Source organism: Erythrolamprus reginae, chromosome 8 (genome assembly GCF_031021105.1).
Source record: "Erythrolamprus reginae isolate rEryReg1 chromosome 8, rEryReg1.hap1, whole genome shotgun sequence".
NCBI lineage: Eukaryota > Metazoa > Chordata > Lepidosauria > Squamata > Dipsadidae > Erythrolamprus > Erythrolamprus reginae.
In genome coordinates, this window is record NC_091957.1 from 6540102 (window position 1) to 6563837 (window position 23736).

At 41.8% G+C, this 23736-nt stretch overlaps 1 protein-coding gene across 15 annotated transcripts in view; it reads left to right on the forward strand.

The window, feature by feature from the left end:
- Window positions 1-23736, forward strand: part of EHMT1 (euchromatic histone lysine methyltransferase 1) — a 136896-nt gene that overhangs the window by 99259 nt on the left and 13901 nt on the right. For all 15 annotated transcript variants that reach the window (XM_070758730.1, XM_070758735.1, XM_070758722.1 and 12 more), the window contains 7 exons: window positions 110-232; window positions 7250-7351; window positions 12501-12605; window positions 17938-18092; window positions 19539-19706; window positions 21083-21227; window positions 22735-22812. In XM_070758730.1, the coding sequence (XP_070614831.1) occupies window positions 110-232; window positions 7250-7351; window positions 12501-12605; window positions 17938-18092; window positions 19539-19706; window positions 21083-21227; window positions 22735-22812 (876 nt within the window). The remainder of the gene's footprint in view (window positions 1-109; window positions 233-7249; window positions 7352-12500; window positions 12606-17937; window positions 18093-19538; window positions 19707-21082; window positions 21228-22734; window positions 22813-23736) is intronic.

Below are 23736 nucleotides of genomic sequence, written 5' to 3' on the forward strand. Positions count from 1 at the left end.
TAATAATAATAATAATAATAATAATAATAATAATAATAATAATAATAATAATAAAGCTAACTATGGTTCTTTCTTTGTGTTCTTTGTCCACATGATACCTCTGTAACAGGCTGGTGCTAACATAGACACCTGTTCTCAGGACCAGAGGACTCCTCTTATGGAGGCAGCAGAGAATAACCATCTGGAAACTGTGAAATACCTCATTAAGGCTGGAGCATTGTTAGACCCCAAGGTAAGGCTTGGTTTGTTTTCTTAAACTTGGTTTCCAAAAGAGTCACAAACTGGGTGCAATTCCTGCTTTGCAATCCATAAATGGTACATTCTCATGTGGGAGAAACGGAATACTCCTGCTATAGATACTTTGAACCCCTCACTTCCTAGAGGGGAGCAACAAAAACAGGCCATCAAGTCGGCGTGTGGAGTCTCTAACCATGCTATGCGCTCTAAGCACATAGTGCTTATAAGCAGCGTCCTGAATAATGGGAAGCAAATTTCCTATAATCTTCTCCGCTGTCCTCGCCACTTTCCGTAGGGACTTTCTATCCGAGGCACTGCGGCCACCAAACAAAAACAGGGATGCAGTTTCTTAAAATGCTCTCAATCGTGCATCTGTTTTTTTTTTTTTTAAATAAATTTTATTGATTTTATAAGTTTACAAAAAACAAACGTATAACAGTGCACAGTGCATGTGCCCATCACCAAACAACACACACCCCCCATCACCCCCACCACCCCTATAGAGGGATTCAAAGACTTTTGAATTATTTGTCTATCTATTAATCCTTGGCTCTATCTTGAACGCTTTTTTTACTAAAAGAGTGATTGTAGTTTATTTTTCGTATTTACATCACAGATTCTACTTAACATATAATCTTTTACCTTGTTCCATCGCACCATCAGCTTCTCTAGTTTATTCTCATCAAAATTATTTAATCTTATTTCCATAATTTCAAAGTGTATGTAATCCACCATGTACCAATACCAATTCTGTAGTGTCCATTTTGTAGAGTCTTTCCATCCTAATACTATCACCGCTTGAGCACTTTCCAATGCTACAGTTTTAATTTCTTTAGATTCTCCTAGTTCCCTATATTTAATTAAGATTGCTGTTTCTTTTGTAATTATCCAATTAATATTTAACATTTTATTAATTTCATTCTGGATTAGCTTCCAGAATTTCTGTATTTCTATACATTCCCAGATCATGTGCATAAAAATTCCTTTTTTCTGGCATCCATGCCAACATTTACCTTTCTCTTTCCCCTGGTAATGTGCAAGTTGAGCAGGTGTATAATACCACTTATGTAAGATTTTTCTTCTCATCTCTTTAACTCTCGTATTTTTAATCTTATATATATTTACTATTATTTCTTCCATTTCTCTTTCGTCTATTTTTAAGTCATCCTGCCAACATCTTGTTAGACTTTTAACTACCTCTTCTTGCCTCTGCAATAGCAATCTATATATGTTACTGGCTTGTCCTTTACTTTCATTTATCTTTACCCTTATTATTTTTTCCAAGTTATTTTCTTCTCGTAAGAAGGTTTCTTTATTCTCCCTTTTATTTAAACATGTATATATTGCATTAATCTGCAACCATTGCTGTTTACCGATCAGCCATTCCAATCTAGTTCTACTAACTCTTCCATCTTTCTCATATAGCTGTTCCATTCTCATTACCCCTTTACTATTTAATATTTTAATGATTCTAATTAAATTAGCCTCATCCCCTATATTCAGTGCATGCAACGTTGATAGCTTGGATAACTTTATTCCACTTGTCCTCTGCCATTTAAGCCATATTTCTAAACATGCTTTAAAAGAATCACTTAGGGTACTGATTTCAATTCTATTCCAATTTTTAAATAATAATTCTTTATTATTTATATTATTAATTTCTCTTTCTAATTCTACCCATTTCTTTTCCCCCCATAGCTGTAGCTCGATTAACCTTTCAATTTGAAATGCATTTCTATATATTACTAGAGATGGGCTTCCCCAACCTCCTTCTTTTTCTTGTGCATACTGCCAATGCTTCCTTATTCTAGATTTTTTCTCTCCTTCAATCCAAAAGTTTAGTCTATTATCCCATTCTCTTAATTTTGCCTCAGGAAAGCTGCCCGGTAAAACTTGAAACAAATACATCATCTTTGGTATTATCATCATCTTAAGGGCCCTTATCTTAGCCATTCTTCCTAAATTTTTCCCCTTCCAATTTTTGATCTGCTTCTGGATTTTTTTCCATATTAAGTTATAATTGGCCATTGTTATTTTGGATGGATTTTTAAATAACCAAATTCCCAAATATTTCATTTTTTTACAACCTAGTTTCAATCCTGAAATTTTTTGAATTTCAATTTGCTCTTTGGGGCCAGTATTTAAGCATATTATCTCTGACTTTTCTATATTAACCTTGAGCCCAGATTGATCTTTAAATTCTTGAAGTAATATCATTATTTTTTTCATCATTTCAATTGGGGTTTGAGACATTACTATAGCATCATCTGCAAATAAGTTTAATTTCAATTCAAGTTCCCCTATTTGATAACCTCTCCATTCCTTATCATTTCTAATTTTATTTGCTAAGGTCTCAATTGCTAATGCAAATAGCATTGGGGATAATGGGCATCCCTGTTTAGTTCCATTTTGAATTTTAATCATTTCTGTTCTATTGCCATTTACTCTAATTTGAGCTACATTATCCTTATATATTGTTTCTATAACTTTACAAAATTTATTTCCCATATTTAAATCTTTACATAGTTGAAATAGGTATTCATGATTAACTTTATCAAAGGCCTTATAAACATCTAATTTTAAAATGCTTAATTTCCTTTTGGTACTGGTAGCATGATGTAGAACATTAATCACGTTTCTTATTGGTTCAAAGATTTTCCTTCCTTTCACAAATCCATATTGATCTTCTCCAATTATTTTTGGTAATATATTCTCCACCCTATTTGCCAATATTTTCATAAATATTTTATAATCCTGATTTAACAAGCTAATAGGGCGATAGGAACTAGGATCCATTAAATCACGATCTGGTTTTGGGACTGTTATAATTTCTGACATTTTCCACGTTTGTGGAGTTTCAAAAGTTTCCATTACATTATTGAACAATTTCTCCATATACGGTAATAATTCGTTCATATACACTTTATAATATTCAGCTGTAAAACCATCTGGACCGGGAGCTTTAGCAGGTTTCAATCCCTTAATAACTCTAGATATCTCCTCACTTGTAATTTTTGCATTTAACATTTGACTGTCCTCTTTCTTTAATTGCTTTTTAACCTCTGAAGTTTGTGAAACAACATACTCTTTTTTATATAATTCCCCATAAAAGTCTCTCATTATTTTTTCCATTTCTACAGTATTACGCTTTATTAGACCATCCTTATCTTTTAAAGCAGAGATAACAGATTTCTCTTTTCTTTTTTTTAAATAATTTACCATTTGCTTCATGGATTTCTTATTCCAGCTACTAATTCTATGTTTCATAATCATCTTCATTTTATTCCAATTTTCCTCATCAAGTAATTGCAATTGCTTTTTCTTAAATGATAGTAATAAATTCCATTCTCTGTTTCTTGTAATTTTTAAAGTTTCTTGGATTAATTCTATCTCTTTTAATAGATTATTCCTCTTAACATTCCAGGATTTCCTAAGAAAAGCTTCCGTACTAATGCAATTACCTCTCATCACTGCTTTATGTGTATCCCAAACTATTGTTTCTTTAACCTCGCCTGTTGCATTAATACTAAAAAATCCATTGAGTTCCTTTTGTAATTTAGTTCTGCTCTCCTCATTTGCAGAGACAATGGGGTTATACCTCCAAATTCTTTGTTTGTTAGAAATCCCTATTTCTAACACAACTAACATAGGAGCGTGATCTGATAGCCATATGGCTTTCACTTCCGCTTTCTTCAACTTAACCTTATCTGTTTTATTAATTAACATATAATCTATACAGCTAAATTTATTATGTCTAGCAGAATAGAAAGTGTCTCTTTTAACCACATTTTGATGGAGGTCCATCATATTAATTTTATTTAAATGTAACTTTTTCTTATCCCCCTTCCCTGTTGTTAGTTCCAAATTAAAATCACCTGCTAAAACCACTATACCTTCCGCAAAGTTATCTAATTTCCGTTTTACATTTATTATAAATTGTTTTGCATTTACGTTAGGGGCATAAATAACCGCTAAAGTTACTAAATTATTTCTTATTTTCCCCTTAATAAATAACATTCTACCATCCTTGTCTCTCTTAATATTGCTTAACTGAAAATCCACTCTTCTATGAACCATTATAGCCACCCCTCTGGATTTATTCGTTCCTTTCGAATGATAAGTTTTTTCCCATTCAATATTTTTTACTAATCTGTTTGTTTTTTCCCTTCCCTTATGGGTCTCCGACAAGAATAAAATATCTGCATAACAGTCTTTAGCCAGCTTCATGATTCTACATCGCTTCTTCTGTGATGATAGACCATTTACATTGAGAGATAGAAGGCTTAGATCACCCATCTGCATAAACTAAATGCATTTCCTCTTTCAACAAAACAGAGCCTACCGGAGAATTGTTTATTTTCCCAAAGAATCCCCACCCTGTGCCCCTCCCCTGACCCTCCCACAGGGGAAGGCAACGGAAAAAAAATCTTCCGCTACTGAGAGGCACGCTTAGATCTACGTTCCCTCTGAAAGCCCTCCCTTCTCCCCCATTTTACAAGACAATAAAAGATTCCCCCCTCCTTCCCTCCTTTCCCTTTCTTAACTAACGTGAACCCCCAACAAGAAATACAAAAGTATGGAAAAAAGGAAGTTAATTAGTTGAAAAACTTAATACCATATTAGCACGACAACTCAGTTCAGTTTATTATTTTTTCTTCTGTCTGGTCACACGAGGCTGATCACGCTTCTCCGATTGCAGTGAGGCCAATTCTCTTTGAAGTTCGGCAATCTTTTCCTCCTTGGTTTGTTCTGGCTCGCGAAAATGTTCTGCTGCTTCAGGCTGGTCGATCGGTGCCTGGATCTGCATTGCTTCCTCTGGATTTAATCCCAATTGTAAAAGCATCTTCCTTCCTTCTTCTAATGACTTTGCCTGGAAAAATTTAGTATCTTTAAACACAATGATGGTGGCAGGATATCTCCAAGAAAATTTTATCCCATTTTCATACAGCTGAGAAGAAATCTCTCTCATCTGGTTCCTCATCTTGAGAGTCTCGGCAGATAAATCTTTTAAAACACGTATTGGAAAGGCTTTGTAGCGTAAGTTTAAAATCTGTTTGAGTTCTTTAAAAATCTCTGTAGCTCTTCTTTCTGAAAGAAATCTGATAACAATGTCTTTTGAATCACCCCTGCGAGGACCAAAAGCCCAATGCGCTCTTTCAAATTCTTGCAACTCACATGTAACTTTGTTCTCAAAGAACCACTGGTAGATTTCTTGAATAAGTTGTTTGCCCCCCCCAAAATCTTTGGGGAAGCCTCTCAAACGTATGTTAGCACGACGCTGTCTATCTTCAAGATTAATGATACGAATTTCCTGGCGAGATTTCCCCGCTTCCAGTTTTCCAATCCTTTGATCTTGAGTTTTTGTTTGTTGTTTCAGTTCCGCCATTCCGGTTCCCAGTGCCGATAAATCTTTTTTCATCTCTTGGAGCAACTTGCCCATGTCAGCAAAACCTTTAAGCAGCGAGTCCATCTTCTCCTCCAGCTCCACCGCAGACGCCATCTTCGCTTTGTTCTTACTTCTTCACCCAACCGCGTTAAAAAGAGTTGTTTACTTCAACTTTTAACTCCTTCTGGTGAAGTTTTTCAACAGTTTATCCAGTTCACTCTCCTCTCAATCCACTTTTAGTAAGCTAGAGAGGGTAGTTAAGGGTTAACTTTTATTTTTTCTTCTTCATATGGGGGAGCTTTCCTTTGGTGCGTCTAGTCCATCCGACGCATGCGTAGATCACTCTCAATCGTGCATCTGTTAAAAAAAAAATGACCAGGACAGAAGGGAGAAAGATTAGAGTTTGGATGGCCAGCCAATGCGCTTGAGATGGTTTTTCAGCGCCACTTAATACTTTTAAGTCAAGAGCTTAGGACAGTGATGGCGAACCTATGGCACGGGTGCCACAGGTAGCACGTGGAGCCATATCTGCTGGCACGCGAGCTGTTGCCCTAGCTCAGCTCCAACGTGCACGTATGTTCTGGCCAGCTGATTTTTGTCTCGCACAAAGGCTCTGGGAGGGCGTTTTTGTCTTCTAAAGAGCCTCTGGGGGAATGGAAGCCTTTGGAGCCTGGGGAGGGTGAAACAGGAGCCTACGGGGCCCACCAGAAGTTGAGAAACAGGCTGTTTCCAGCCTCCGGGGGGTGGGGAAGCTGTTTTCGCCTTCCCCGGGCATTGAATTATGGGTGTGGGCACTCGTGCATGTGCAACAACATGTGTGCATGCTCTTTCGGCACCCAAGGGAAAAAAAGTTCGCCATCACTGGCTTAGGATTTCAATCGTTTGACTCTTGTAGCCAAGGCACCGACAACGTCCAAAGCCAGTTATTGTTAAACAGCAACAGACTAATCCTGCTGCTTAGCAGGACAGCTATGAAATCACTTTGCCAGTACAGTAATACCTCGTCTTACGAACTTAATTGGTTCCCGGATGAGGTTCGTAAGGCGAAAAGTTTGTAAGACGAAACAGTGTTTCCCATAGGAAACAATGTAAAGTCAATTAATGCGTGCAAGAAAAAAACAAACCGCACAAATGGCGCCCCGCCACCTGGCTGTCGCCTTTTGAAACAGCCGGGGGGGCTTCTCGGCGTTCTCCTGAACGCCGAGCCCAGAAGTTTGGCAAAAGTTCGGGTTCGGCGTTTGGGTTCAGGAGGACGCTGAGAAGCCCCACGGCTGTTTCAAAAGTCGACAGCTGGGCGGCGGGGCTTTTCGCGGCCACCCGAACTCGAACGTTTTGCTGAACTTCCGGGTTTGGCGTTCGGGCGGCGGGTTTGTAAGATGGAAAAAGTTCGGAAGAAGAGACAAAAAATTTATGAACCCCGGGTTCGTATCTCGGAAAGTTCGTATGATGAGGGGTTCGTGTCACGAGGTACCACTGTGACCAGCCAAAAATTATCTGGCCAAAATCCACAGGGTTTCTGAGCTAATTTATCCCCCCCCCTCCAGGGTGTCAGGCTTTCCTCACCACCTAATGCTCCCTCCCCTGGCTCTGCTGATCCCTCTGTCTGTTTACCTGTGTTTGCTTCAGGATGCCGAAGGATCCACCTGTTTGCACCTGGCAGCGAAGAAGGGCCATTACGACGTGGTGCAATATCTCCTGTCTAACGAAGAAACAGACGTGAACTGCCAAGTGAGTGATGTTGCTTCTGATTGGGACCGGCATTTGCCTGGCTACCCAATTCCTCTTTTGGGAGAATAATTTAAACGTGACTTTTTTTAGGCTGCATTAACAGAGGGACGGGCCACACTTGCAATACTGTGTTCAGTTTTGATCGCCACGATGCAAAAAGGATGTTGAGACTCTAGCAAGAATGCAGGGAAGAGCAACAAAGATGATTCGGGGACTGGAGGCTAAAACATGTGAAGAACAGTTGCAGGATCTGGACATGGCTAGTTTGATGAAAAGAAGGACCAGGGAGGACATGATAGCAGTCTTCCAATATCTCAGGGACTGCCACAAAGAAGAGGGAGTCCAACTATTCTCCAAAGAACCTGAGGGTAGAACAAGAAGCAACAGGTGGAAACAAATCAAGGACAGAAGCAACTTAGAACTAAGGAGAGTGAGAACAATTAATCTGTGGAACAGCTTGCCTCCAGAAGTTGTGAATGCTCCAATAGTGGAAGTTTTTAAGATGTTGGATAAAATATTTATCCGAAGCAATGTAAACTTTCCTGCCCAAGCAGGGGGCTGGACTAGAAGACCTCCAAGGTCCCTTCCAACTCTGTTGTTGTTGTTGTTCTTGTTGTTCTTCTTTTTGTTCTTGTTCTTCTTGTTCTTGTTCTTCTTGTTCTTGTTCTTCTTGTTCTTCTTGTTCTTGTTCTTCTTGTTGTTCTTGTTCTTGTTGTTCTTCTTCTCCTTCTCCTTCTTCTTCACCTCCTCCTCCTATTATTATTATTATTATTATTATTATTATTATTATTATTATTATTATTATTATTTCTGAATGGAGCTGGAAGGGACCTTGGAGATCTTTTAGTCCAGCCCCCTGCTCATGCAGGAGACCCCTTAGCCAGTTGAGACATGTGGCCATCCAGTCTTTTCGTAAAAACTTCCAGTGATGAAGCATCCCCCACTTAAAGCAAGCTGTTGCACTGATTAATTGTTCTCACTGTTGGAATAGTTTCTCCTTAGTTCTAGGCTGCTTCTCTCCTTGAGTGGTTTCCATCAGTTGTTTCTTGACTTCCCTTCTGGTTCTTTGCAGAATGGATTGACACTCCCTACCCTTCTTTGTGGCAACCTCTTAGATAGCAATAGAATTTAGTCTTCTTTTACCACTTCAGGGTGCTTTTCAGCTCCCTCTAAGCTGTTTACAGAGCTGTTTCCCAACCCCAATAATTTGCATCCTCATTTTACCATCTTGGAAGGATGAGTCATCCTTGAGCCTGGTAAGATTTGAACTGCCAAATTGCAGGCAGCCGGCAGAAGCAACCTGGAGTACTGCACTCTAACCACTGCGCCACCATGGTGTTCATAGATATTCGCGGACAGCTATCCTGACACCCTCAATCCTTCTCTTTATTAGAGAGCGCTGGGGAGACCACATTGGGAGTACTGTGTTCAGTTCTGGAGACCTCACCTACAAAAAGATATTGATAAAATTGAAAGGGTCCAAAGACGGGCTACAAGAATGGTGGAAGGTCTTAAGCATAAAACTTATCAGGAAAGGGAAAGGGGGGACAGGATCGAAACATTTTTTAAAATTATATTATTATTATTATTATTATTATTATTATTATTATTATTATTATTATTATTATTATTTAGATTTGTATGCCGCCCCTCTCCTTAAATAAGGTTCAGGAGGGAGGTGTTTTTAATAGGAAAGTGAACACAAGAACGGGGGTACAATCTGAGGTTAGTTGGGGGAAAGATCAGAAGCAATGTGAGGAAATCTTTGACTGAAAGAGTAGTAGATGCTTGGAATAAAATTCCAGTCGACGTGGTTGGTCAATCCACAGAAACTGAATTGAAACATGCCAGGGATAACCATATCCATCCAAAGATAAAATACAGGAAATAGTATAAGGCAGACTAGATGGACCATGAGGTCTTTTCTGCCGTCAGTCTTCTGTGTTTCTATGTTACTATTAGACTTAGGCATATCCCAATCCTGCAACTCCTTCTGAGGACTTACGGATACACGTACAGCTGATGTTCCTTATGGGTTCTGGTGTCCGGGAGGGACTCCGTCCCCCACAATCCTTTCCCAATTGCCCAGTGTTCAGGAGGAGGATGGGAGTCAGCCGGGAAGACTCTGCCTGATCTGTTTTGCGATCCGTTCTAGCCAGAATTAACAGAGCCCACGCATCCTCCTCGTTCTCTCATGCTCGCCGTTGCCTTGCAACCAAGGCATTTCAGGTTGTTCTCTGAGTCACTGAAAGGACATCTCGCCCCTCCCTCCCTCTCTCCTCCCTCCCCCACTCCCCCCCTCCTGTCTGGCCTTCTCTAGGCCTTTCCACCAGAATTGATGAAAAATACCCTGGTGTGCAGCGAAGGCCTGCCGTTTTTGGCGCTACCGGTGCGCCCTCTTAAGGCGCACAGGCACCCACTGGGCGCGGGTGTGCCGGTCGGTAACGTTCCCTCTAAGCTGCACGACCATGTAGCTGCGCACGTAATGAGAGAACTCGCGCATAGCAGTTTCCAACTGCCGCGCACCATTTTCTAGTATCAGAGGCTGTGCGACTGCGTGCCCGCGCAGATGACTAGAGAACGGCACGCACCAGTTTCCAATTGCGCACGCAGTTTTCCAACGTTTATTTATTTATTTATTTTATTTATTATTTAGATTTGTATGCCGCCCCTCTCCGCAGACTCGAGGCGGCTCACAACAGAATAAAGACAATTTATAACAAATCCAAATATAATTTAAGATATTTAAAAAACCCCGGTTTGATTTAAAAAAACCCATTTACTAAACAAACATACGTACAAACATACCATGCATAAATTGTATAAGCCCAGGGGGAGCTGTCTCAGTTCTCCCATGCCTGACGACAAAGGTGGGTTTTAAGGAGCTTACGAAAGGCAAGGAGAGTAGGGGGAGTTCTAATCTCTGGGGGGAGTTGGTTCCAGAGAGTTGGGGCCGCCACAGAGAAGGCTCTTCCCCTGGGGCCCGCCAACCGACATTGTTTAGTTGACGGGACCCGGAGAAGGCCCACTCTGTAGGACCTAATCGGTCGCTGGGATTCGTGCGGCAGAAGGCGGTCTCGGAGATATTCTGGTCCAGTGCCATGAAGGGCTTTATAGGTCATAACCAACACTTTGAATTGTGACCGGAAACTGATCGGCAACGTTAGAGGGATCATTGCCTGTCGGTGCGAGATTTCGCTTCTGCGCACACGCAACAAGCAAAATCGTGCGTGAAAATGCTCGTGCGAGCCAGATTTCAGTGATTCCGCATGCATGGAAGCAAAAACTCGGCAAAAATTGCCCAAAACTCGCTCGTGTGAGCGTTTTCACATGCAATTTCGCTTGCGCGCGCGCGGAAGCAAAATCTCATTCAGGGGGCGCGTAGCTGCGCACGCATCTCCCAAAATCGCTACTGGAATGTAGCACCGTACCGTTCCGGTAGCAGGCCTTCAAGGCTGGTGTGGTTACAGGAGAGGAACATGTCCAAGCGTGTTTGCTCCTCAACTTCCCAGCAATCTGTTTGTGGCCTCCTGAACCCTTAGCAGCGTGGGCTGGACTGTTAATGGGGGGCTTGCAGTGGGGGCTGTCTGTATGGCAAGTGGTTGCCACAGGTGGCGCTACGCAGCACCAAGCAGCTAATGACCGAGAAGCAAACAATACCCCAATTAAGAAACTACAAACTAGCGGAATATGGCAGCCCCATCGAGAAACTGCCCAGTCCATTTCCATCAACGTTTGACAGGTCATCTAAAACAAGAGCCAACCAAGTACAGTGGTACCTCTACTTAAGAACTTAATTTGTTCCGTGACCAGGTTTTTAAGCAGAAAAGTTTGTAAGTAGAAGCAATTTTTCCCCATAGGAATCAATGTAAAAACAAATAAGGTGTGCAAACCCAATAGGAAAGAAATAAAAGCTCGGAATTTGGGTGGGAGGAGGAGGAGGAAGAGGAGGAGGAGGAAGAGAAGGAGGAGGAGGACAGTCGCTGCCCAGAGTGAAGGCAGCGTTTCTTTTCTCTGGGAGCTGGCAGAGGTTTATTCACTTTGTTCACTTTGGGCTGCCAAAGCCTCCTTAAGCGCCACCGAAAGGCTCCTCTGGCAGCCCAGAAAAGCCCGATATGGCCGGGAAATGAGGAAAACTGTTTAGACTATTGTCTTTTAAGTTAACATTAGATATAGCTTTTCTTCTTAAGACAGAATGAGTAATTGGGATTTAGGGTTTTTTATTATTTTATATGAAAGAGACTCTATAAGCATAGTTCCCTCTAAGCTGAGCAATGAGCAATCGCTCACTTAAAAATCATAATCAACTCAGAGTTTTCCAAACCTGCCCAGAAGCCGAGAGGGAAAGAGTGAGAGGGAAGGAGAGAGAGAGGAAGAGAGAGAAACAGATAGAAAAAAGAGAGGAAGGAAAAGAGAAAGAAAAAGAATGGGAGTAAGGAAGAGAGAAAGAAAATCAAAATCTACTTTGAAACTAGCTCAACTATTTAAGTGGCATTTCGATATTGATAGAGTTGCCCTATTATGAGCTCACTGTTATAGACACACAGTACAGTATTTTATTTTGAAATTCTCTGAGGCAAAACAGGGTGGGTTTTTTGTTTGTTTGTTTGTTTGTTTATTAATTAATTAATTAATTATTTCTGTGCTGCCCAGTCCCTTCGGGACTGCCGCTCAGACACTATACTTTTCCACCACCCCCCCCCCCAAAAAAAAATTAGAGGGAACATTGTCTATAAGTATATTATTATTCATTGAAGATAATGCCTGTTGTTATATATGTATGGTATTAGGATGGAGGGAAAAAAAATATTAAAATAAGAGCCAACCCTACTCCCTGACTAACACTGATGATGTTACCTAGCTCGGTAACGAAATGTTTGCAAGAAAACAAACCCACCTCAAAGAGCACCAACCATCCCTTTGATCAGAAAGGTAACGAGAGAGGGATGCCTCTTGCTTTGATCTTCTTTGATTGGCACTTGAATGTCCTTTCTCAACAAAGGACCTTTTAGTTTTTTAAAATCAATGTCGGAATCCAATCCACCTAGTCTCTTGCAATTTCTCCACGTACCGTAATATTCCATCTCCAGTGTAGACGGTGCCCTGTTGGGATTTTGGCCTTTCTCCAATGTTGTTCTTTCCTCCCCAGGATGACGGAGGCTGGACGCCAATGATATGGGCTACGGAGTACAAGCATGTGGAGCTGGTGAAGCTTCTCTTAGCCAAAGGCTCTGATATAAACATCCGAGATAACGTAAGTTGGGTGTGGGGTGGATGCACCTCTCATTTGAAGGACCAAAGAACCTGGTGTAAAATTCTATCAATCTCACACCTGAATACGCCAAGACCTACATTTGTGTATGTATATGTATATATGTACAAGCTGAGAGGAGGAGAACCTGTGGCCTAGAGGTTAAAGCCACTGCCTTACAGGCAGACTCCCCAGGTTCAAATCCTGGTAAGGGTATGGCTATGATGAGAGTAAAATAGCTTGAAATAGATCTATACTACTCTCCCTTTTCCTAATCAGCAAAAAATATGTTACATATATGTATATGTGTATATTTATATGTACGAGGGTCACCCAGAAAGTAATACACCACTTTTTTTCCCTTCAACAATTATTTATTGAACACAATGGTGTTCGGGGAAAAACTGTTCTTGTGTCTAGTTGTCTTGGTGTGCAGTGCTCTGTAGCGACGTTTTGAGGGTAGGAGTTGAAACAGTTTATGTCCAGGATGTGAGGGGTCAGTAAATATTTTCCCCGCCCTCTTTTTGACCCGTGAGAAGCTGCCAAGATGAATTCACACGCATGAATTTGGCTTGTAGAAATGACACTTGCTACGTAAGAAGATTGATTCGAAATATCAGCGCGTAGATTCCTCCTTTGTTTTCAATCTGCGTAGACCCGGGATAGAACACTATCGGTGCTCCATCCTTTAAGTACTGGTAGCAACCTACTACTGGGTCCAACTGATGAGAAAGAAGGTTCTCTTGATGTTCTCCATAATTACCATCTCAGTTAAGATTGGGGGAGAGTGGCAGTTTTCCTCACTTATTCAAACGTACTTTTCTAGACCAGCCCTTCTGGTCCGGCAAAGTCTAGAGGCTGTTCTGTCGAGCTCTCTGGTAGAATCCTCCCGAAAATTCACAGATACAAATTTCAGACACACACACAAAACAATATTCTTTATCCCGAAAATTCAAATTAACTAAGCACTCTTTTTGCACAGCAAAGAGCACTCGTCTCCAAACAAACTGGTAATTTGTACAAGTCCCTTATCAGTTCTGAGATACTTAGCTTGCAGCTGTGAGGCAATTCACAGTCCTTCTTCTTTCCCAAAGTGAAACACACTTTGCTCTGGTTTAGTTTCAAAGTGGGGGAAAATCAGCACACAAAAGGTCAAAGTCAGTAAAGCAGTCACGAAACACAACGATCAGATAATCCTCCACAATGGCCAAACCCACAGGCTGCTATTTATAGCAGCCTCACTAATGACCACAGCCCCACCCAACCACAGGTGGCCTCATTTTCTTTGATAATAATCTCTCAGTTGTTGCTGCCTATGCATCGCTCTCCGCATGCGTGGCTGTATCATTAACTCTTGTTCCGAATCCAAGGAGGAGCTAGATAATGGATCTCCTTCTGAGCTGTCTGCTCCACTCTCCTCCTCCCTGTCACTCATGTCTCCTTGGTCAGAGGAGCCTTCATCAGCAGATAATAATCTCTCAGTTGTTGCTGCCTATGCATCGTGGCTGTATCGTTAACTCTTGTTCCGAATCCAAGAAGGAGCTAGATAATTGATCTCCTTCTGAGCTGTCTGCCACACTCTCCTCCTCCCTGTCACTCATGTCTCCTTGGTCAGAGGAGCCTTCATCAGCAGATAATAATCTCTCAGTTGTTGCTGCCTATGCATCGCTCTCCGCATGCGTGGCTGTATCGTTAACTCTTGTTCCGAATCCAAGGAGGAGCTAAATAATTGATCTCCTTCTGAGCTGTCTGCCCCACTCTCCTCCTCCCTGTCACTCATGTCTCCTTGGTCAGAGGAGCCTTCATCAGCAGATTTCACCCGGAGCAAAACAGGTCTGCGGCATGTGGTTGTCTCCCCCACATCCACTGTCCTTGCGGCAGGAGCTGGGCCAGAGCTAACCACAACAGAGGCGGAGACTGCAATTCAAAGTCAGAAATTAGAACCCTTAACATTGAAGAATCAACCTCTTCTCCACCCAAGCGATCCACTCTTGCAACGTTCAGAGCCTCGAGAGAGAGGAAAAAAGAGGAGAAGTGGAACGAAGTGTTTTTAAACAAGGCAGCTTCTGGCCTGGACCCCCCCACCACTCATTGCTCTGCTGGTTCCCCCCCCCCCCCCCAAAATCTGTCTAGCCCGGCTGCCTTCGAGGGGGATGTGTCATCTTGGAGATCTCCAAGGGCTTTCCTAATTCTCTTCCCTCCGCCCGCCCCGTCTGTGGCATTTCCCCGTGGATGCACCCTGAGCAGGCTGTGCCTTGCAAACAAATGAATCATCTGTTCTTGAAAGGGAGTGTGTGTTTGTGTGTGTGTGTGTGCAGAGAGAGACAGAGAGATTGGGTCTCCCCCCTCCTCTCGGAGTTTAGAGGTGGCCTTAAGCGAAGGAAGCAATGTCTTCCAAAGAAACCAGCCCACGGCCTACACAGGGGGTTGGGTGGGAAGCTCTTAAAAATACAGGGTGTTCCACCAAATGTCAGGCAGCCTGGATTATTTATTTTACTTGTTTATTTTGATTTCTTTTTTTAAAAAAATATTTTTTATTATTTTTCAAAAGACAGACAAGAACAAACAACATTCAACATTTAAGGAGCTACCATTGCTCCGCTTGTCGTAGAAGTCTAACTAGTACTGAAGTTAGTTGGGGGAAAGATCAAAAGCAACATGAGAAAATATTATTTTACTGAAAGAGTAGTAGATCCTTGGAACAAACTTCCAGCAGACGTGGTAGATAAATCCACAGTAACTGAATTTAAACATGCCTGGGATAAACATATATCCATCCTAAGATAAAATACAGGAAATAGTATAAGGGCAGACTAGATGGACCAGGAGGTCTTTTTCTGCCCTCAGACTTCTATATTTCTATGTTTCTACAGAAAAAAAAAACTAACTATAATCAGATCAATACAGAAATATCACACGCGCACACTATATTCTTGTTAAATTTAACTCTATATTCTTTATATTAATTAAGTTTCTTATCTATAAAATGTCAAATACCTATTCAAAAAATAAAATATAGAAAATAACACTTCTAACTTTATCATACTATAAAGAAAAGGAAAAAACCCCTAACTATAATCAGATCAATACAGAAATATCACACGCACACACTATATTCTTGTTAAATTTAACTCTATATTCTTTATATTAATTAAGTTTCTTATCTATAAAATGTCAAATACTTATTCAAAAAATAAAATATAGAAAATAACACTTCTAACTTTATCATACTATAAAGAAAAGGAAAAACAAAACAAAACTCTGTTTATATTGTTTTTAAACTATTACGTTCAATCTATAAACCTTCAAAATAATAAGTTCAGATAATTATAAATTCTTACTTATTTGATTTTTGATACTATTTTTAAAATTCCACAATTCATATACTTTATCCCATATTTTATAAAATTCTGTTTCAGCTTGATTATTCAAACATTTTGTCATCATGTCTAGTTCTGCACATTCCATAATTTTTTTAAATACTGTACTTCTACATCTTTTGGTATTTCCTTTTCTTTCCATTTCTGTGCAAATGTAATTCTTGCCACAACCAATATATGTATTATTAAGTAGTAAATTTCTTTTTTATGCATCGTATTTGAAATGCCCAATAGGAAGAATTCGGGAGATTTTTTAATCTTCTCCTTTCTTATTTCATTTATCCATGTTTATTTCAATTTCTAAGCCAGTTGTCTTCTGATGGACTCAAGGCGGCGTGCAACAAAAAGCAACATGCAAAATTTAAAACTCCACTATTTTTCTTTAAAAAAAAGCATTTATCCATCTAGGAGGGTCGCCCAGAAAGCAATGCACCACATTTTTTTTTCTTCAACAATTATTTATTGAACACAATGAAATTTACACACCAGAAAGAATGATGTGTCTTCTACACTCCCTATTTTTCCACGGTAATCTCCATCCCATTCTATGGCCTTTCTCCAGCGAGACACAAGGGTGTTTATGTCTTGTTGGTACTGCTCCTTGTTTTGGTCACAAAGCCATTTCTGCACGGAACCATCTTCTAATGGCCTCCCCCTCTGTGTCCAGCGACTAACCGTACTTCTGTCGACTGCAGATTCTCCATAAACTGTACACAAATGTTTGTGAATGTTCCCAACAGTTTCTTTCTCCGCGGTGAGAAATCCAATGACGACATGCTGCTTGTAACACCCATCATTTACAGACGCCATTTCGAAACACAGCTACTCTATCTGTCTGAAGAAATGCAGCATTTACACACTCATTCCTGTTGTGGTTGGCTCTGACCCAGCTCCTGCCCCAAGGAATGTGGAGGTGGATGCAGGGGAAACATCAACATATCATAGGTCTGTTTTATTGCCAACAGAGTCAGGTAGTGCAGTTTCCTCGGACGAAGAAGAAGGTGGGGGAGACTTGGAAGAGGGGGGCTTGGCACACAGTCCAGGAAGCCAATCACCATTATCTTCGGTCGATTCGGATGAAGAAGTGTTAGACCCACGCAGGCGCAGAATTATGCATCGAAGAGACCAATTGAAGCAATATTACAGGAGATAAGAGAGGCCACCTGTGTTTGGGTGGGGCTCCAGGAATTAGAGCTGCTGATATAAATAGCAGCGTGTTGGCTTGGCCGTTGTGGAAGATTGTCTGATCGTTGTTCTTCAGGACTGTGCCTTGCTGTTTCCGGATTTTGTTTGTTGATTTTTCACGACTTTGAAACCAAAGCAGAGCAAAGTGTGTGTGTTTCACTTCGTGGAAGAAGGAGGGCTGTGACGTTTCTTCACAGCTGCTAGCTAAGTACTTAAGGACTGATTAAGGGGATTGTACAGACTACCAGGTTGTTTTGGAACGAGTGCTCTTTGCAATACAAAAAGGGTGCTTTGTTTCTTTTGAATTTTTGTGATAAAGAACATTGTTTTTGAACTTTCAAGTGTGTGTGTCTGAAATTTGTACCCTTGAATTTTCGGGAGACTCTTACCATAGAGCCCGGCAGAACAATTCCTGACAATTCAAATAATGTATATCTAAAGTTTTGCATTCGTACCATTACTGTAGGCTGAGAAAAAAAAAAGTGGTGTATTACTTTTTGGGCGACCCTCGTATCATTCATAGGTATTGGCCCTTTTGGAAGGCCAGGGGGGTGAGGGCGGTGCGAATCTCTGAAGGGGGGGGGGTTGTTCCAGAGAACTGTAGCTACCACAGACAAGGCCCTTCTCCACCGTCCCGCCAACTCTGGAGGCCAATTTTTTGGGCTCTGATTGGTGGCTGGGACGTGTGAGGCAGAATTTACGGCCCCGTAAATAATCTGGTCTTATTGCTTGTTCCACCTCCCCCACAATCGCTCTCTCTCTTCCCCCAGGAGCAGAACATCTGTTTACACTGGGCTGCTTTCTCCGGCTGCATCGAGATCGCCGAGACTCTCCTGGCTGCTAAGTGCGACTTGCACGCAGTGAACATTCACGGAGATTCCCCCTTGCACATTGCGGCCCGGGAGAACCGCTATGAGTGCGTCGTGTAAGTACAAAACCCAGGGAGGAGGTTTCCTTCCCCTCCCGTCTTCCTGGTTTTTAAAAAAATCTGTGCGAAATTAAAGGCGCTTCTCTCGCCTCTGGGTATGTTTATTTTATTTATTTATTTATTTATTTATTGGATTTGTATGCCCCCCCCCTCCATCTGTTTTAATGTTGCCAAGGTCGGGGACTCTTGATTTAAGACATGAAGAAGTAGGGTAGTGGAGTCAAACCTGAGCTCATCTCTCTCTCTCTTATTTTCTTTGTTTGTCCTTGGCCCTCATTGCAAACCCACAACAGCAACTCCTGAATAATAATAATAATAATTATTATTATTTATTGGATTTGTATGCCGCCCCTCTCCGTAGACTCGGGGCGGCTAACAACAATAATAAAAAACAGCATGTAAATCCAACACTAAAACAACTAAAAAACCCCTATTTTAAAACCAATCATACCTACAAACAAACATACCATGCATAAATTGTAAAGGCCTAGGGGGAAAGAGTATCTCAGTTCCCCCATGCCTAATCTCCGGGGGGAGTTGGTTCCAGAGGGCCGAATGAAACCACGGACATGCACAGATTTGTATGCCGCTCTCCTCCGAGGACTCGCAGCGGCTAACAGAACATAATATGACAATACAACACAAAGGCAAATCTAATTAAATTTAAAATCACAGTCTAAAAAATCCGATATTTAAGAACAATCCTACAACATATATCTCATTTCGTTGGCCAGGAGGTTGAGACTTGATTGCCCCAAGCCTGGCAACATAGGTGACTCTTAAGACTCTTTCGGAAGGCGAGGAAGGTGGGGGCATTGTGAATCTCTGGGGGGAGCTGATTCCAGAGGGCCAGGCTCTCCACAGAGAAGGCTGTTCCCCTAGGCCCCGCCAAGAGACATTGTCTAGTTGACAGGACCCGGAGAAGGCCGATTCTGTGGGACCTGACCGGTCGCTGACACTACCCCCTGGCCAACGAATGTATTGTAAGCTTGTTGACCGAATGGGTATGAGAGTATTTAAATTGGTTCTTAGGGTTTTTAGATTATTGCTTTTAAATAATTGGATTTAGGATGTATATTGTAATCTGGCCTGATTCCATGTAGGGCTTTATAGGTCATTAGCTGGAAATGAAACTGAGTGGGAAATGGAATGATTGTTTGATCATTTGGACCCAAAAATGTTATGAATAAAGAAGGGTGTGGCGAGCGTTTGCAATCTGTGTAACAAAGGGGCAGAACAGAACAGGAGCTCGGCCATGACCCAGCGCTTGGGTCTCGAACCTGGGCTGTTGGCTTCCCAGCATTCTGCGCACCCCGTTAGCATAATAAAACAGAGGTATCCCTTTGAATCGTCCGTGGACCTTTGATTTCCCACGCCTGGCACCAACCGGATGTGGCCGAGGGTCACCCCGTCCTTCTCATTGACCTTGTCCTTCCCTTGCAGACTCTTCCTCTCCCGCGGCTCCGACGTGACCTTGAAGAACAAGGAGGGCGAGACTCCGCTGCAGTGTTCTAGCCTCAACTCTCAAGTCTGGGTCACTTTGCAGATGAACAAGTCCCTGAAAGAATCCGCTCCAGAGAAACCCGCCCAGGTGGAGAAGATACTAAGCAGGTGTGGCCGGCGAAAAAAGTTGGACCGCCCGCTTTTGTCTCCATTTCTCTCTCTCTCTCACCCTACCCCAATTTATTTTTGGAGGGGGGATCCTTTCCTTCTTAGGAGAGATGGTTGTAGGGGGGGAGGGCTGTTAGATCAGGGCAGCGGGGCTTCCAGTGGTGGGATTCAGCCACTTCGCACCACTTCAAGAGAACTGGTTGTTTTCTTTCTTTCTTTCTTTCTTTCTTTCTTTCTTTCTCCTTCCTTCCTTCTCTTTTTCTTTCTCTTTTACTCTACTCTTTCTTTCTTTCTTTCTCTCTCTTTCTCTCTCTCCTTCCTTCCTTCTCTTTTTCTTTCTCTCTTACTCTTTACTCTTTCTTTCTCTTTCTCTCTCTTTTCTTCCTTCCTTCCTTCTCTTTTTCTTTCTCTCTTACTCTTTTTTCTTTCTCTCTTACTCTTCTTTCTTTCTTTCTTTCTCTTTCTCTTTCTCTCTCTCCTTCCTTCTCTTTTTTCTTTCTCTCTTACTCTTTCTTTCTCTCTCTTTCTCTCTCTCTCTTTCTCCCTCCCTCTTTCTCCCTCCCTCCCTCCCTCCTTCCTTCCTCCTTTTACATCTTGTATAAAAAACCCTCAATTAAAAATGTACTGTTTCCCCAAAAATAAATAAAGTGAACAGTTAAACAACACAATATAACTCCAAGTAAATTAAACCTCTGTGACATCAAATTGTCCACTTAGGAAGCGACACTGATTCATTTTATTCATTCAGATCTGGGATGTGTTATTTGAGTGTTCCCTTTATTTGAGCAGTATATTTTTTTGAACCCTGAACTAAATGTTTGACCTCATTTCCTTGCACTCAAAATTTCGATTTCGCTTATTAGGGGCTGTCTTACTCGGGAGAGATGGGGGAAACAGGGTATTATATCCCCATCCCACTTTTCCTTCTAAGTCTTGTTTTGCCAAATAATGGTGCACATCATTGTCTATCTTAATTATTACTAAACTATTTTACAATAAACTTTCTGAGCAGTTTGGTTGAACTGGTTGTCAGAAGAAATCACTTGGGGCAGAGAAAACGTTGTTAAAATTATTTGAATCCCACCGAAAGGGAAATTGGAGGAGGCGAGGCACATCCTTAAGCAAATGGCGTCAAGTTCTTCAGTTCAAACTCAAAGCAGTTTGGGGTTTAGGAGCTGCCCTAAGGACCTGGCTGCATTGATGGGGAGGTCTGCATTGATGGGAATCGGGATTGAATGGCCTGGAATACGGCGAGACGGCGCAGAATAGAGCCTCCAGATGCCAGGCAGTATCTTTTTTTTTTTGTTTAAATAGACCCGTGCCCCTTGCGGCTTCTTGCTTTTAAAGCCCTTCTTCTCTTCTCCCTGCTGTGACAGAGACATCGCCCGAGGTTACGAGCGGATCCCGATTCCCTGCATCAATTCTGTGGATGGTGAGCCCTGCCCTGTCAACTACAAGTACATTTCCCAAAACTGTGTGACTTCACCCATGAACGTGGACAGGAACATCACTCATTTGCAGGTGCCAGACGGGTGACAGGAACTGGGTCTCCCTCCCTCCCTCCCCTTGTGCATCTCCTCTTCCCACTCCTTGTCTTTTATGTACACTGAGAGCATCTGCACCAAAGACAAATTCCTTGTGTGTCCTATCACACTTGGCCAATAAAGAATTCTATCCTATCCTATTCTAAGGATTCTATTTATTCTATTTTTCATTCCAGTATTATTCTATTCTATTCTATTCTAATCTCTACTCTACTCTGTTCTATTCTATTCTATATTCTATTCTAATCTCTGTTCTGTTCTATTCTATTCTATATTCTATTCTAATCTCTATTATGTTCTATTCTATTCTTTCTACTAAATCTGCACTTCTATTCTACTAGTTTTTCTCATCATTCCTATCACCCATTTCCTCCCATGTTGACTGTATGACTGTAACTTGTTGCGTATATCCTAAGATTTTTATTAATATTGCTTCTTCATTGCTTATTTGACCCCTATGACAATCGTTAAGTGTTGTACCACATGATTCTTGACAAATGTATATTTTATTTTATGTACGTTGAGAGCATATGCACCAAGACAAATTCCTTGTGTGTCCAATCACACTTGGCCAATAAAAATCTATTCTATTCTATTCTGTTCTATTCTATATTCTATTCTATTCTAATCTCTAATCTGTTCTATTCTATATTCTATTCTAATCTCTGTTCTGTTCTATTCTATTCTATTTCACTTCACTCTACTCTACTCCTGTCTTCGGCGTCTCTTCCTCCTCCTTTCACTTTTAATTACACTTTCTTCTTCTCGTATTCTTTCCCCCCCCCCTTTCCTCTTCCCCCCTTCCCTCGCCCACCCATCAAAATTTCCCATTGGTTTAACTCTGCTCCTGAATAAGAATCGCAGAGCTCGTATCTTTGCCGGATACCTCCCTCCCAGGGGTGAAATGTTCCCGGTTTCATTTGGCCTGCTGGGTTGTCGGAGAGCTGGTCGCGAATAGAGCGCGAGACTCCCCCTCCCATGCGCCCGGGCGCCGCCATTTGGGTTCTTTCACACTCTGCGCATGCCCAGAACGCTTTGCTCATACACAGGGGGTAAATTGTGCAAAATGCAGCCCCGCGAGCAGTCTTGGGCCTTCCAAGATATGCCCCTATCTCTCCAGCACTCCGCGGACTGCATTGGCTGCCAATTGGTTTCTGGACTCAATTCAAAGTGTTGGTTATGACCTATTAAGCCCTACATGGCATTGGACAGATTACCTACAAGACTGCGTTTTGCCACATGAATCCCAGCGTCAAGAAAGAAAGAAGGAAGGAAGGAAGGAAGGAAAGAAGGAAGGAAGGGAGAGAGGGAAGGAAGGGAGGGAGGGAAGGAAGCCAAAAGGCAGTGTCTGGGCAGGCAGGTGGAGCCGAATGCTCCCTTCGTGACCGGCTCTGTGACAATTGACAGGTGCAAACGAACCCAGAACATTTCCCCCCTGTTCCTGTTTCCCCCAGTAACTCTGCTTCTCCTTCCTTTGCTTTTAGTACTGCGTGTGCATAGACGACTGTTCCTCCAGCAAGTGTATGTGTGGACAACTAAGCATGCGGTGCTGGTATGATCGGGTAAGGATTTGGGGCAGGTGCTTTCCTCTGGGGCGTTTGGAGGGCGCAACAGGAAAGGGGTGGGCGAGTGTCTCGTAATTTCTCTCCCCCTTCTGGCCAGGCTTCCCTGGGACTTCTCTCCAGGTGGCACAAAGCGGAGTCCGTGAAAACAGGGTTAAAACTTTTAGGGCTGGTTTCAATTTGTTGTCCTGGCGACCGAATCTTGGAGAATCTCTAGCAAAAAGAATTCAGACAATTAAGCAGCAAGAAAAACCAGCAGAGGGGAGGAACGGATCTGCTGGCCTGGAAACATACAAACAGAGAGAGAGAGAGAGACAGGGAGGGAGAGAGAGAGAGAAAGAAAGAGAAAAAGAGAGAGAGAGAGTGATACATTGGCCTTGGATTTTTTGTTTGTTTTGTAAAATGTTTGGGCCCTGCCGCCTTGATGGGATGGATTAGATGGGGAGAGCTTGGTGCGCCTCTCATTTCTTTTCAAATTACACTTCTCAAAAAAATTAAAGGGAACCCTTAAACAACACAATATAACTCCAAGTAAGTCAAACCTTAGGAAGCAACACTGATTGACAATCAATTTCACATGCTGTTGTGCAAATGGAATAGTTGTGCAAAGGAAATATTCAATGAGAATATTTCATTCATTCAGATCTAGGCTGTGTTATTTCAGTGTTTCCTTTATTTTTTTGAGCAGTATATGTCGATCACAATTTTATTCATGATATAACACACACACACACACAAAAAAAGCAAAAAGGAGGGGAAATGGGGAAAGGGAAGGTGAAAGGAGAGGGGGGGGGAAGGTGTTTGACTTCCTTTGGTGAAGCAGAATAGGCTAATAACATCAAGCCACTTTTAAAGTCATTGTGACCCCTACACTTACCTCGCATCCCAAATGGACTGTCCATTCATATATATATGAACCAAATG